Source organism: Benincasa hispida, chromosome 7 (assembly GCF_009727055.1).
Source record: "Benincasa hispida cultivar B227 chromosome 7, ASM972705v1, whole genome shotgun sequence".
NCBI lineage: Eukaryota > Viridiplantae > Streptophyta > Magnoliopsida > Cucurbitales > Cucurbitaceae > Benincasa > Benincasa hispida.
Window position 1 is genome coordinate 2,450,191 of NC_052355.1, and position 16,523 is coordinate 2,466,713.

Genomic DNA, 16,523 nt, shown 5'->3' on the forward strand with positions numbered 1-16,523 from the left:
TTAAATTATTTCGTGTGCATCTAATTTTGTAGAATCCTCGACCACATTGTTTATACCTATAGATTTTGAGAGATTCAAAATCTAAGTGACCTAAAAAGCAAATTCATTCATTTTAACTTATAAAAATCATGAGATTAAATACTTTATTTATATCTTTGCACTTTGCACTTTGCACATAAATATTATTGTGTTTGTTGGAGGAGAAATTTGGGACCAAACCGCCACGTCATTTGCTAAATTAACGAAGAATTTTGAAATCGTCAAATTTATGACCAATTAAGAGTTGACATGTATCTCAAATTGAAATTGAGAAAAAATTGTGTGTTTTCGTTAAAATTAATTTCGCCCAATTTGACGATATAATCTGGGCGTTGGCCTAGTTACGCCCAAATATGGGCTTAATGTGGGCCTAAAACGTCAAAATTGACCTAAGCCCAGTTAATTAGGCCCAAAGGTCAGACTCAGGGCTAATTAATTAGGCCAAAAGGTTAGGCTCATTGACCAATTAAGCCAGGCCCATGGGCCAATTAGGTTCAAGCCCATAAAGCCTATCAGTGAACTTTGTAAATAGAGAAGCTCCCCGCATTTGTAAGGTTCAGCAAACCAAGCAGAAAACTCCCAAGACTCCAACGTACCAACCAAGAGAGAATCAGAGGATCAAGTACTAAAGATCTCAACATCAACACCAACTCAAATTCAACCCACAGGAAGTCTCGTGTGAACAGTGTTTATCATATATATATTTTTTTAATGTTTTATTTGAATAAAAATGTATGGTAAACGACTAATTTAATATAAAAAAATGTTATTGGGTTAGAAATAAACACATAAGTTGTTGAAAAATGAATAAGTTAAACAAAAAAAACAAACGGGGTGTTTTTCGTGCGGGGAACCTAATTCCAAGAAAAATTTCATAGTGATGAGAACTAAAATAGGAGATGGGGAAGTCTTCCTCATCCCCATCCCATGAACATCTCTAATGTGCTGAGCATTGATTCCCATTACAATGTATAGTAAAAATAATGAATAGAAATGAGAAGAGTCCCACGATTTTTTATTCTCATCGATTGATTACTCTTGCAAGTGCCTAACACATGGTTCTGGTTGTTTTTTTTTTTTAATTTTTTTAATTTTTTTGTAATGTAATGTAATATAAAGTTTCAATCTTAAATTTTAATTAGCATTAAATATCTATAAACAACGATTTATAACATTGAAATTTTTATCAAATATGTAACGTTATTAACCTAAGTGAAATATGACAAAGAAAATTAATTTCTTAAGTATTAAATTTCTTTTCTATCATCACTGTCAACTAACTAATGTTAATTTCATAGTTTTATTTTATCGTATTTTTAGTTATAAACTATCCCATTTAATAAATTCAAAATGTAAAATTATGGAGAAAAAAAACGCTTCAAATATGGAAGCATATCTAAACCTGGAAAGATCAATAAATTCTTGGAAATAATTCATTAAGTTTCCTTCTATTGAGGGAAAAAAAAAGAGAAAAACTTCTTTTGAAACAAATTCAAATTCAAATGGATTATATGATTTTTTTTTTTTTTTTTAAAAAAAAAAAGAAAAAAAGAAAAAGCTTAGAATTGACTAGTTATAAAGTAAAATGTTTTCTTTTAGAAAAAAAACTAAATATCCACTGATAGACATTTACATAAATGGTAGAGTTTTACCTCCAATATATAAACATAACCAACAATTACATTGAGAAAATATATATATTTAAAAGGAATTTTTAAAACTAGAAAAATAAAAAAACTATTTGCTATTTTTTTTTTTTTTTTTTATATAGAGACTAATAAAAATCTATCGGTGTCTATAATTGATAGAAATCAATTATTATTGATACTAAGTGATAGATAATGATAAAAAATATATCATTGTATATTTCTTTTCAATTTCTATAAATAATTTAAAATTTTTTCTATTTGTGGAAATTTTTCTTTTTACAAATACAAATTGTTTAGCTATTAATTTAAACTTTTTCTAATATCTCCATTTTTTAACTCATCGATTTACTTTGATAAAATGTAGGCTTTGATTCTATCATCTCACCAGTTTAAAAGTTAAACCAAACCAATATGAACATAGTTTGATATATATCACACAAAGTTAATGGCCTGAGCATGAGTATTCCTTACTTTCTCGCTACATGTCGTCTTCTTAATAACCACTCAATCGGTTACTCTTAACTATGGAAAAAAATTCAAAGTTGGTGGGCCAAATAATGAGTTAAACATGGTTACATGGATCTACTTTTAATAAGTGCATATTCAAACTTCCAAATAAGATTTTAAGTTATTTCGTGTGCATCTGATATTATAGAATCCCTCAACCACATTGTTTATGCGGATAAAATTTGAGAGGTTCAAAATCTAAGTAACCTAAATGCAAATTCATTCCTTTTAACTTATAAAAATCATGATATTGAATATTTTATTTATATCTTTGCACTTTGCACATAAATATTATTGTGTTTGTTGGAGGAGAAATTTGGGATCAACCACGGACCGCCACGTCATTTGCTAAATTAACAATAGAATTCCAAAATGTCAAATTTGTGACCAATTAAGAGTTGACATGTGTCTCGAATCGAAATTGAGAAAAAAATTCTTTGTTTTCATCAAATTTCGCCCAATTTGACGTTATAATTTGGGCATTGGCCCAAATACGCCCAAATATGGGCTTAATGTGGGCCCAAAACGCCATAATTGACCTAAGTCCAATTAATTAGGCCTAAAGGCCAGACACAAGGCTAATTCATTAGGCCCAAAGGTTAGGCCCATTGACCAATGAAGCCCATCAAAGAGCTAGAGAAGCTCTCCTAATTTGCAATGATCAACAATTCCGCATTTTAGAGATAATTCATCACCAAATAGAAGACTCCCCAAGACTCCAACGTTCGGTGTTTTTCTTTTCATATTCACCCAATCGAGAAAGAGAATCAGATGATAAGTACTAGAGATCGAATCACATCGCATCAATTCAACCTCAACATTAACACCGACTCAAGTTCAACTTCACGAAACACGTTTCTCGAGAAACCTCATGGGAACGGTGTTTATCATAACTTTTTTTTTAATGTTTTCTTTGAATAAAAATGTATAGTAAACGACTAATTTAATATATAAAAAAAATGTTATTTGGTTAGAAATAAACAAAGAAGTTATTTCCTATGGGGAACCTAATTCCAAGAAAATTTTTATAGTGATGAGAACTAAAATAGGAGATGGGAAAGCCTTCCTCATCCCCGTCACATGAACATCTCTTATAGGCTCACCATTGATTCCCATTATAAAATATAGTAAACATAATGAATAGAAATGAGATGAGTCATTTTTATTCTCATTGATAGATAATCTCTTGCGGGGGCCTAACACATGGCCTTTGTTGTATTTTTTTTCGTAATGTATAAATTTTAATTAGCATTAAATATTTATAAACAACATTGATTTATAACATTGAATTTTTTTATCAAATACGTAACATTATTAACCTAAGTGAAATACGACAAAGAAAAATAATTTCTTAAATATTAGATTTCTTTTCTATCATCGCTGTCAACTAAGTAACGGTAATTTCATAGTTTTATTTTATCGTATTTTTAATTATAAACTATCCGCTTTAATAAATTCAAAATGTAAAATTATGAAGAAACAAAAAAACAACTTAAATGAATTTAAAGCACCAAATATGGAAGCATATCTAAATATGGAAAGATCAATAAATTCTTGGAAATAATTCATTAAGATTCCTTAAAAAAAAAGAGAGAAAAGTTCATTTCAAACAAATTCAAATTCAAATGGATAATTTTTTTTTTTTTTTTTTTTTTTTTTTTTTTTTTTTTTTAAGAAAAAGCTTATAATTAACTAGTTATAAAGTAAAATATTTTCTTTTAGGAAGAAAAAACTAAATATTCACCGATAAACATTTACATAAATGATAGAGTTTGACCTCGAATATATAAACATAACCAATAATTACATTGAAAAAAAAAATATATTTAAAAGGAATCTTTAAAAATAGAAAAATAAGAACTATTTAGAAAAATTAATATTTTTTTATAAAGGCAGATAGAAATATATTAGTATCTATAATTTATAGAAACCGATAGAAATCAATCATTATTGATACTATGTGATAAATACCGATAGAAAATCTATCGGTGTGTATTTTTTTTTATTTATATAAATAATTTGATTTTTTTTATTTGTGAAAATTTTCCTATTTATAAATACAAATTGTTTAGCTATGAATTTAAACTTTTTCTAATTTTATTTTATTATTATTATTTTTTAAATGTAGGCTTTGATTCTATCATCTCACCATTTTAAAAGATGAACCAAACCAATATAAACATAATTTGATATATATCGCATAAAGTTAATGGCCAAAGTACGAGTATCCCTTACTTTCTCGCTACACGTCGTCTTTTTAATAACCATTCAATCGGCTACTCTTAACCATGGAAAAAAATTCAATCGAAGTTTCGAGATTTTGATAGTCTCACAATTTTGGTAACATTCGTTTTCCCCATTTCGACAAAAATTTGAGTTTTTTTAATTATTATTTTTAAGAATCAACCGCGTTAGCTTGTTTCTTCAGTTTTGTAATTCTAATTACATGTAATTGTATAGTTTCACGTGTTATTATCATTTTCAACGAAGAGCGAATCTTTTTCAACATGTTACTTTTTCTAATTCCAAATTTTATAGTTTGCCTTCAATCCAAAACTTTCATTTATAAAGAATTTGAAATTGAAAATAACAACAGAGATGAAACTACATTTATTTTTAATCTCATTCAAACTTTTTTCATTAAATTTTCACATCATTTCATCTCGAAATATTCATACTGTATTTTGTAATGATTTTTTCATTTATTTTTTTAAAAAATTTATGTTATTGCATCGATATTTATACAGACATTCACAATGCACATCCAATTGTTACTTACCTTGTATAAATGATGATTAAAATTCGTGGATTGTAGTCTAGTTAAAACCACAATCAAAGAACAATTTCTATCAATTTCCATAAAGTTTCCCAAAATTCCCATCGATAACGATATTTCCATAAAATCGGGACCTCGATATTTTGAACATTGCTCTTAACAACCATATATTCGAAGTTCAAAATAAGATCTTTAAATTATTTAGTGTATGTATCACTGGAAGAAATATATAAACAATAGAATCTATTATAAATAGAAGTCTTTCGATGATATATCACTGATGGATTTGGTTATATTTGTAATTTAATTTTTAGTGTTAAAAGCGTTAGGTCAAGAAGTGAGGTAGAATGCAATGTCATTAATGTTTAGGCGAAGTCAAAAAAGCAATTTGTTTGTGTGTAGAAATTGGAAAGAAAGAGAGTGCAGGCATTAGCCTTGAATACCCGCCAAGTGCAAACGCGGGAAGCCACACTCATTTCCCTTTTTTGTACTGAAATTTTGTTTCGAAATTATACCAAAATCCATTCCCCCTTATCACTATCCCGCCTTCTTCTTCTTCTTCTTCTTTCCCTCTTTCTCTTTTTATTTCTTTCAAATCATCTCTCCCAAAACCTCATTTCCCCCCTTTCTTCCTTCTTTGCCGCTCTACATTCTTCAGGTCAGTCCTTTCACCTTTTTCATGATTTTGATGGATCGATTTTGCATCTGGGTATCTCTTTTTCCCCTGAAATCACACTATTTAACCAACCAATTTTGTTGTCTTTGGTTCTTTTTTGGCAATGTAGGAGGTGGATCTGTTGTTCTTGGTATTTTTTTGCTTGTTTAACTGCCTATTGTTCTGTATTGTGGTGGGGTTTTCTTCCTTTTTGGATTTCTTTTGGCTTAACTCCAGCATTTGTTTGATACCCTGAAGCTGATTGGTATTTTGCTTTCTGGGTTTTCGTGGGTTTTCCTTTTTCTTTTTCTAGTTGTTTTCTACTATTTAGTTTAGCAAATCTATTCTCTATTTTTGCTGACGGCTCACTATAAATAAGTGGATCCTCTAAAAATGGCCGCCATTGTTGGATCCTCGGGCACCACCTTCGCTTCTTCTTCTTCTTCCTCCTCCTCCTCCTTTCGTTCTTCTTTTCTTTTCGCGGAATTAACCCATTTTGGTCGTCGTCGTCGTGTTTCTTTTGCTCTTATTCCTCTCTGTTCTCACAGAGGGAAGTTCATGGTTCACTCACTGGCTCAGGCGAATCAAGTGAACAACAAATCCTGCTCCTAATGAAGCCCCCCCCAGATGATTAGGACATTGAAATTATACTGCCCACTTGCCGACTTTTCTTGATCGTCTCATTTTTCGACTTGTAGCGGGTTTTGTTTGATTGGGTTTTCTTGAATTGAAGTTTAGGAATTACATTGTTGGTTTTTGTTTCTGGGTTTTTGAGATCGATTCGATTGGGATTGTGTTGATGCATTTTCAAATTTGGGTTACGAGGATTTAGTCTACTTGATGGTTTTGCATCGGTCTGTTTGTTTGTTTGATCGGCATGAATTTTTGAAAATGATATCAATTTTTCTATCAGTTTGAACGATATTTCAATGCTTCTGCTCCTTTTGTTGGAGTAGAGACAGCATGCATGGAGAAGGATCGGCTTGTAGATTCTACTTTACTTTTTCTGTTTTGCATTTTTTTGGCTTTGGTATTAATTTTTCGGTAAACATTGCGAAGTAGCTGCTTTTCTCGTCTCTGAACCAGACATATCAAGCTTATTTTTCATTTTTCTTATCTGATTTGTTGTTCACTTGATCTCCCCAAAAATGATAGTTTATATATGTTTTGTCTTTCTAGTGGTGAAATTTGTAGATATTTTTTAATATGCTTTTTGTGATTTCCATTTTTGCTTCATGATGGCCCTATACTGTTTGCTCAAGTTTGTACATGATGCTTCTACATTTCTGTCTAATCTGCCTAACGTCCATTGGAGTATTTTTACTGTTTCTGATTTAACCCATTTTCGTCAATTAGCTAAATGGATGTTGTATTAAAGGTATGGCGAAGAAGACTAGGAGCCAATTAATGGCTACATCCAATGATCTAAAGGAGTCGGACACGAAAAATGTGAAAGCAGTCAAACCGAAGCAGAAGAGAAATAGGTCAGAAAATGGTGAGCAGGTTGTTGGTGTTAGGAAAATGCCAAAGCGTGCTGCTGCATGCTCAGATTTTAAGGTCAAAACTATTCCATTACCGGAGAAATCTTCTGTTATTGAATGCAAAAGGGAGGTGACAGTGGAAGATGAGATAGCTGCAGTTGGCTTGACGACGTCAGGCCTGGATGATTCTCGGCCAAATAGGAGACTAACTGAATTTACATTTCATGATGAGGATGGAAAGCCACAGGCTGTTGAAATGTTAGAAGTAAATGATTTGTTCATTTCAGGTGTTATCTTACCTTTTGAAGACACCCCTGATAAAGAGAAGAATAAGGGCGTTAGGTGTGAAGGATTTGGGCGGATTGAGTCTTGGACAATATCTGGTTATGAAGATGGTTCACCAACTATATGGATCTCCACCGATGTAGCTGATTATGATTGTGTTAGGCCTGCAGGTGGATACAAAAAACTATACAATATCTTCTATGAAAAAGCCAATGCCTGTGTGGAGGTCTACAAGAAATTGGCAAGGACTTCTGGTGGGAATCCAGATTTGACATTGGAGGAATTGCTTGCTGGAGTAGTACGCTCCTTGAACAGTAGTAGAAATTTTCCTGCTGGGATGTCTGTCAAAGATTTTATCTTCTTGCAGGGGGAATTCATATATAATCAACTTATTGGTTTAGATGATACATCCAAGAAAAATGACCAGGTTTTCACAGACTTGCCTGTGCTTTGTGCCCTAAGGGATGAAAGCAGAAAACAAGGGAACTTGCTACCAAATGCAGGCTCGTTTGATGGGTCCACAAATCTTGGTTTGAAGATTAAAGATGGAGAGCAACGCAATCCTCCCAATATACCTGGATCTGGAGCCGAGGAAGATGAGGATTTGAAATTGGCTAAGTTGCTTCAAGAAGAGGAGTATTGGCGATCCGCAAAGCAAAGAAAAAATCAGCGTTCTACTACTTCATCAAACAAGTTCTACATCAAAATCAACGAGGACGAAATTGCAAATGACTATCCTCTACCAGCCTATTACAAAACTACAAAGGACGAAATGGATGAGTTTCTTATCTTCGATGGGGATATGGATATATGTGATCCTGATGACCTTCCTCGAAGCATGCTTCATGACTGGTCCCTTTACAACTCTGATTCCCGGCTTATTTCTTTAGAACTCCTTCCAATGAAACCTTGTGATGATATTGATGTGACAATATATGGGTCGGGGATCACAACTGCTGACGATGGTAGTGGTTTCTGTCTTGATGCTGATACTAGTCAGTCATGTTCGTCTCAAATGCAGAACACGGATGGGATTCCAATTTATTTGAGTGCAATAAAGGAGTGGATGATTGAATTTGGATCTTCAATGGTGTTCATATCAATTCGCACTGACATGGCCTGGTAATATGACTATTTAACCTATTGCATTAGAAGACAAGTTGCTCAAAGGATCATATACTCTTCATATTTAATTAAAAGAAAAAGAAAAATGTCTTTCTTAAGAGAAGTTTTCTTTCTTTCTTTCTTTAGGAGAATATGCATGGAGAAATACTAAGTAGTAAAATTCTGTACTATTTGCAAAGTATGAAAGTTGTTGCTAATATTGTGTCTTCGCCTCTTCTTACACAAGTTCCATTTTATCATAATATCTCCTGTTCCCTAATTGTTCCTTTAGGTATCGATTGGGAAAGCCGTCCAAGCAGTATGCTCCATGGTATCAAACAGTACTAAAAACTGCAAGGCTTGCAATAAGCATTATTACCTTACTGAAGGAGCAGAGTCGTGCCTCAAAGCTTTCTTTTGCAGTTATTATCAAAAAAATTTCTGAATTTGATAAGAACAATCCTGCTTATATCTCTTCCATCCCATCGGTTGTTGAGAGATATGTGGTGGTACATGGACAGATAATACTGCAAACCTTTTCTGAATATCCAGATGATATGATCCGGAAGTGTGCCTTTATAACTGGGCTTAGTGATAAAATGGAGGAAAGGCATCATACCAAGTGGTTGGTAAAGAAGAAGGCTGTTCTAAAGCAGGAGGCAAATATGAATCCAAGAGCTTCAATGAAACCTGTAACTTCGAGAAAGGCTATGCCTGCTACTACTACTAGATTGATAAACAGGATTTGGGGAGAATTTTACTCAAATTATTCGCCAGAAGACTTGAAAGAGGCAGATAATAATGAAACAAGAGAAGATGAACCGGAAGAAGAGGAGGTTGAAGACGAAGAATCGGAAGAGGTTGAAGAGGACGATGGTCAAGTGGATTTGAAAGCCGAGGAATCAAAACCTGTAGTAAAGCCTGCTAAGAGGAAGCAATCTGATGGAAAAAATAAATGGGATGGTGAAATAGTAGGCACAACAAGTCAAGGCTATCCTCTTTACAAACAAGCCATTGTCCATGGAGATTTGGTTGCTGTGGGTGGTTTTGTGTCTGTGGAAACGGATAATGTACATGACTTGCCTGCCATATATCTTGTGGAGTACATGTATGAAAAATCCAATGCAAGAAAAATGGTTCACGGTAGACTGGTGGTTAGAGGATTGGAGACTGTTTTAGGCAATGCTGCCAAGGAGCAGGAGGTCTTTCTTACCAATGATTGCCTGGATTTTGAGTTGAATGAAATTAAAGAAAAAGTGGTTGTAGAGAGTTGCATGAGGCCTTGGGGACATCAACACCGCAAGGCTAATGTCAAGAAGGATAAGGCTGATGAGGAAAGAGCAGAGGAGAGGAAACGTAGAGGACTACCTATGGAGTTCTATTGTAAAAGCTTATATTGGCCTGAAAAAGGTGCTTTCGTTTGTCTTCCAAAAGAGACCATGGGCCTGGGAACCGGAGATTGCCATTCTTGTAAACTAAAGGAAGCCCAAAGAGATGACACCATGAAGTTGCATTCTTCTTTGACGAGCTTCACATATGGGGGAGCTGACTATTCTGTTAATGATTATGCTTACTTAGCTCCTCATCATTTTGGAACTGATGAAAGAGGCATTGAAACATTCAAGGGCGGAAGAAATGTAGGCCTCAATGCTTATGTTGTTTGTCAATTGTTGGGCATTGAAACATCCAAGGGCTCAAAACAACCTTGTCCAGTATCAACTATGATCAAAGTTAGGAGATTTTTTAGACCAGAGGATATTTCAGCAGAAAAGGCATACTGCTCAGATATTAGAGAAGTAAGTACTTTTTCTAGACCTATAAAATTTGGAATAGCATGGGATTAGTTCTTTATAAGCAATCAAATTTACTCCTGCATTGCATTTGGAACTCTATTTTTCTTATTTACTGGATTACTGAATCTTGCTTGCTTTCTTCTGACATTTGTTTGTGGACTTTCTTCATTGTTATTAATATTAGTAGCACTTGCAATTCTTTTCAGCTGTATTACAGTGATGAAATAACAATGAAGCCTGTTTCTGCTATAGAAGGAAAGTGTGAAGTACGGAAAAAGCAGGATATCCCAGCTGCAAACTGTCCTGCTATCTTTGATCACATCTTCTTTTGCGAACATCTCTATGATCCAGAGAAGGGAGCTATCAAAAAGGTACTTATTTCTGGTGTGAATTTAAACAAAATAATTGATCACGTGAATTCCACAATAGGATGAAAGATATTGGATATTGAATTTCAAGGAAGAGAACAATTCTACATATGAATAAAAGTTGGTTCTAGCTTTGGCCTTCTACGATGAGGTGGCTAATTCTTGATTTATGTTAGCTGAATTAGAGAAGTGAGTTTCTCAATTAGTTTCACATGTGCTCCATGGTTGCACAACTTTTCCCACTATGGTAGGTTCACCGGACATACTATGGAGGCTGGTGATAAATCTCTTCTTTAGTCATGCACAACAGAGTGTACAACGCTTGGGAAAGATCAGAATTTTTCCCACTCTCAGCCTTTACTTTCTATACTGAGTCTGACAAATGCCTTCCTTAGATACTCATGTTCAATATTCTCTCCCTCAATCATTTCTTTTCTACTAAAATCTTGTCAACTGGTTACAAGAGTGGACTCACCCACTAACTTGTGATCGCTGCTCTAAATCAGTGGACTAGCATCAATAGTCAATGCTTTCTCAAAAAACGCATTGACTATCAGGCATCAGCTCAGCTGGAAGAGTAGCATAGTCTTATGCTGTGACTTTGCTGTGATTTCTACTGGATTTCTGAAATTTGTCAAATTATGTTTGATACTAATAGGTTGGATCTTGAATGGGATAGTGCTTAAGTGAAGTTTGTAGGCATCCCTATCACCTTCTGCTTTCACATTGACCAGAACGTTTCTTGAATTTTACTTTTCTTCCCTGAATGTTTAATATCCTTTTAATTTAATTTAATTAATTAATTATTATTTTTTTAAAATTTTCAGTTGCCAGCTAATGTGAAACTAAGTTCCTCTTCCGAAAGGCAAATTAATGATGCTGCACAAAGAAAGAAAAAAGGGAAGTGTAAAGAAGGAGAAATTATACCTGATGAAACTGAGAGCAAAAAAGATATGCCACTTGAAAATCGTTTGGCTACTCTGGATATATTTGCTGGATGTGGGGGCTTATCTGAGGGTCTGCAGCAAGCAGGTAACTTCAATTTTCTGTCGTTACTAGCTTGAGTAAAAACTAAACTTACTTTTGATGACTGACCTCACATTGTGGGTAATGTGCCTTTTTTATAGGCGTTTCAGTTACCAAATGGGCCATTGAATATGAAGAGCCTGCGGGTGAAGCATTTAGTCTCAATCATCCAGAGGCATTGACATTTGTAAATAATTGCAATGTGATCCTAAGGTGAAGCACGGATGAAAATTGTGCTTAAATATATATATTTTTTCTATTATTGGAATTGTCTTATTTTCCTTCCAGTTTTGATTGTGCACCTTTGGCGTTCTCAAATGAGCTGTATACAGTTTTCATGCTGAGCCTTGTTTCTGCTTTTACAGTTTACTTTTGGCTCTGATTACTTTGTGTTGTATTGATTTTAATGCAGGGCTGTCATGAAAGCATGTGGTGATGCAGATGATTGTATATCAACTTCTGAAGCCATTGAACTAGCAGAAAAACTTGATGACAAGGAGATCAATAATCTGCCTCGTCCAGGACAAGTTGAATTCATCAATGGAGGACCTCCTTGTCAGGTATGGTTAACATCTTCCATTTCACATTTAGTGGAGCATGAGATATCCAAACCTGTTTTTGTTCTAATATTTTTCTGCATACAGGGTTTTTCTGGAATGAATCGTTTTAATCAGAGTACTTGGAGTAAGGTCCAATGTGAGATGATTTTGGCATTCTTATCCTTTGCCGAATACTTTCGTCCAAAGTATTTTCTTCTGGAGAATGTGAGGAATTTTGTTTCATTCAATAAAGGGCAGACTTTTCGCCTTACATTAGCTTCACTTCTTGAGATGGGATATCAGGTACTTGCAGTTTTCCAATTTTGTCTCAGTATAAAGCGAAGTTCTTGGTTGGCTGCAGCGTTTCTTTATTCATAGTTGAGAATGTGATGGAATTAATAGAGGATATATTAGTCTTTAGATAGGGAACGGTAGTATTTGGGAATGAGAAAGGAGGGTATTGATTGATTCAGTTAACCTAGTGAGACTGTGAGAGTGCTCAAAAGAGGGAGGGTCCAAGTATGTCAAATTACTTAGTTCATTTTGTGGTTTATCTTTTATAATGATTTATTTGGATTCTTAAGTTCTAATTTCTTCAATGAAAGCATTAATTTATGAGAAGTATGACAAATTTTCTTCAAATTTCTGTTAGGAAAAGTTTGTTTGACCTGTATGCTACTCACGCATTGCTTGATTGCAACAATAGGAAATTTTTTTATCACTTCGTTATTTGTATGCTGCACAATTTGTATCCCAGTTTCTTGTGTTAAAAATGTATATATGGGCTTAAGATTTATGTTTTATTCATTCAATTATTATAGGTAAGATTTGGGATTCTAGAGGCCGGGGCATATGGGATCTCTCAATCTAGAAAACGTGCATTCATATGGGCAGCGTCTCCCGAGGAAATTCTACCAGAATGGCCAGAGCCAATGCATGTCTTTGGTAGCCCGGAGCTCAAGATTTTATTGTCTGAAAATACTCGGTATGCTGCTGTTCCTAGTACTGCAGGAGGTGCACCTTTTCGTCCAATTACTGTCAGAGATACAATTGGAGATCTACCAGCTGTTGGAAATGGGGCTTCTGTGACAACAATGGAGGTGATTGTTGTTTGCCTTTCCTGATGAAGTATGTATGTTCTGTTATCTTTCTGCTGATCAGTTCATTTCTGATGCAGTACAAGAGCGAACCGACATCTTGGTTCCAGAAGAAGATTCGAGGAGATGTCCTTGTCTTGAATGATCATATATCAAAAGAAATGAACGAGCTAAATCTTATTAGATGTCAAAGAATTCCAAAGCGCCCAGGTGCTGATTGGCGCGATCTTCCAGATGAGAAGGTATATTCTTTCTGATGATGGAACCACTTCTAGTTTATGAATGTATTCAGTATCCAACATTTGGAGAAAATGTTAGATGGATTGTGTACGTATACTTGGCTCCATCTTGATCTTATTCCCTCCTTTCTCCCATGTTGTGTCATCAGGTTCGGTTGTCAACTGGACAAATGCATGACTTGATACCCTGGTGCCTGCCCAACACAGCCAAGAGACACAACCAATGGAAAGGTTTGTTTGGCCGGTTGGATTGGGAAGGGAACTTCCCCACTTCAATTACCGACCCACAACCAATGGGTAAGGTCGGAATGTGTTTCCACCCTGAACAGGATAGGATACTTACCGTCCGTGAATGTGCTCGATCTCAAGTAAGTTCTCACTTCCATTCTCTCTTTCATCAAATGGAATCCTTACAATTTAGCAAAAAAGAATTTAGTTAAAAGAAACATTGTAGGCTATTATAAGCTTGTTACATGGAAGGCTGGCAATTGTTGTTAGATGCCAATGGGTGTGTTGGCTTTGTGCAGGGATTCCCAGACAGCTACAAATTTGCTGGTAATATTCAACACAAACACAGGCAAATTGGGAATGCTGTTCCTCCTCCTTTGGCATATGCTTTGGGGAGGAAACTCAGGGAAGCAATAGAGAAGAAAAGCTCCAAATCAGTGTTGAGTTGATTTGATTGTCTATTTGAGCTTGTAATTTTGTCTTTGTAGTTTTAGCTTCTCCACATCTTTCCTTTGTACATCATTACCTCAGGTTTCTTCAAATTTTAAACTACAGGGTTAACCAAGTCAGTTAGATTTCAAGAGAATCTCTGGCTTTGTTATGTCCAAGAGAACATTATTTCACTCTAATGTATTCCTTGCTGTATAGCTTGGCTAATTTATCATATATTTGCCCATGTTATCCTTTAGTGTTTGCCTACCTTTTAAACATTTGTCTTTTATTGTAGTTGTATATATATTGAAATAGAATGGCTAAGTACATGTTTTTATCTTTATGTTGTGGGTACTTATGCAATTTAGTCCTCCATTGTGTAAAAAGTTTCAATTTAACCCCTTATACATTAACTTTTTAAAATTTAGTTCTTTATTGTTGGTCAATGTTAAAATTGATTGATAATAAACTTTTAGGATATTATATTTGAGTGTATCAGCAACAATTTAGAGGCAAAACATGTTATTTTATGGGAGAAAAATTAAATTTTCTAGAAATTTCTTATAGGATCTCTCTTTTAGATGCATTTTATCTCTTTTAAATTTTAGTCAATTTACTAAAGTATATCTGATATAGCTAATTGTGTTACGGTGGATGTTTGCTAAAGAAAGAATCGACTGATCGAAGTCGTTTGGTTTAACGGCTTGGTTTTTCCATATTCTTTGTTCACTTCTAATTGAAATTTCCTAAACAATAATGACTAGTTTGAAAATGGAACTAAAATATTAAGAACTAAAAACTTATAATTAGTCAAATAAAAATAGGTTGGCATATTATTATTATTATTTTTTTGAGTAGGTAATATTATTATACAACAATAGGAGGATCTCACAGCTCGGGATCAAGGTACCATAGCAACAAAGGAACAACAAAGATTGAGCTCTTAATCGAACAAGAGATCAAAAGCCATAGGAAAAGAAAACTGAATGACCGTCTAGAGAAACAGTCACGAAACAAAGCAAACTCTACAAATCGAGGGCAACACCCAAAAAAACAAAAGGCCGAACACAATAAGGAAGAAATAACATTAATGAAAACTAGAGAAGACCAAGATCAACCTGCCAGGAAACAACACGAGCACCAACCATAGAGACAATAAGATGGAATAAAGCAGACACTGTCCTTGGACGACCTCCATGCAGCCGATGATTCCTCTCTTGCCAGATATAATAAATAGAAGCACACCAGAAGACTTGAAACAATTTACTTCATACCCCTTTACCCGTTCCCACTCGACAAACCCAACTTAGCTCGACATCCCACCCAGCCACCTGATGAGACAACCCCAATAGACGCAACACATTCGACCATACTTCTCTCCCAAACTCACACTCAAAGAATAAATAATCCCCAGACTCCCAACCCCCCACACACAAGAGACACACATAATTAGACGAAACATTCCACCTCCTAACCCAATCTCGAGTACCCAACCTATCCCGCATAGCTAGCCAGACACAAAAAGAGTGCCGAGGAATACCACTCCCAGACCACAGAAGCTGCACCCAAGACACCCTAGGACAACAGTGACGCAAACTCTCCCACACACTCGCAATAGAAAATCAACCATTAGCACTCGGTACCCACACCCAATAATCCTCACCACTCACCCTAGGCTCCACTGTCTGAATCAAACCCCAAATCTCACGCAACTCACGCGAAACAGAAGGTCACCTTTAAGCCCCCTCTCCATCCAGAAAATTTGATAACTGCGCCTCCCTACTACTCGCCGCATCAAACACCACCCTAGGACCATATATCTCCAAAATCACACCTCCAATTTTAGTCATGCACTTTAGTTATAGTACTTTAGGTTTCATTTAATTTGTTTCGGTACTTTTAAATGATCCAATTTTAGTCATGTACTTTTAATCAATCTTAACAATAATTAATGAAATTAGTTAATTGTTGATATTTTGAGAGGACAAAAAAGTCTATTAGCATTCCTTTTATAAATTTCAAAATACTCAAGGGTTTTTTTTTGGTATGAAAATTATTATTATTATTATTATTTAACTCATTTCGACAAAAAAATTAAATTTAAAATTTATCAAAAATATAAAGATTAAATTTAAGATTTACTAAAGTAACTAGAATTCGAGAAGATTTCATATTTATTTAAAAATGTTATTTGAACTAAAGTTTTAAATTCCACCGTTGATGGATATTTTTGAAAATAAGTTGACAAAATAATTTCACCTTTCCAATTAAGTTAATTCTACTAATAATATTGGGATCATACTGA

General features: G+C 34.4%; 1 protein-coding gene across 3 annotated transcripts; it reads left to right on the forward strand.

The window, feature by feature from the left end:
* Positions 1-5,398: 5,398 nt before the first annotated feature.
* On the forward strand, positions 5,399-14,467 carry LOC120081478 (DNA (cytosine-5)-methyltransferase 1B-like). 3 transcript variants are annotated; one of them, XM_039036367.1, is made up of 12 exons: positions 5,399-5,629; positions 6,983-8,514; positions 8,789-10,292; positions 10,496-10,660; positions 11,485-11,689; positions 11,785-11,896; positions 12,096-12,243; positions 12,328-12,525; positions 13,044-13,322; positions 13,400-13,561; positions 13,708-13,926; positions 14,086-14,467. In XM_039036367.1, the coding sequence occupies exons 2-12, from the start codon at positions 7,007-7,009 to the stop codon at positions 14,233-14,235; spliced, it is 4,650 nt and encodes a 1,549-aa protein (XP_038892295.1). In that variant the 5' UTR covers positions 5,399-5,629; positions 6,983-7,006; the 3' UTR covers positions 14,236-14,467. The 3 variants fall into 3 exon arrangements, with proteins under 3 accessions (XP_038892295.1, XP_038892294.1, XP_038892296.1); XM_039036366.1 differs by having other exon boundaries at positions 7,005-8,514; XM_039036368.1 differs by lacking the exon at positions 5,399-5,629 and adding an exon at positions 5,704-5,777 and having other exon boundaries at positions 7,005-8,514.
* Positions 14,468-16,523: the final 2,056 nt, after the last annotated feature.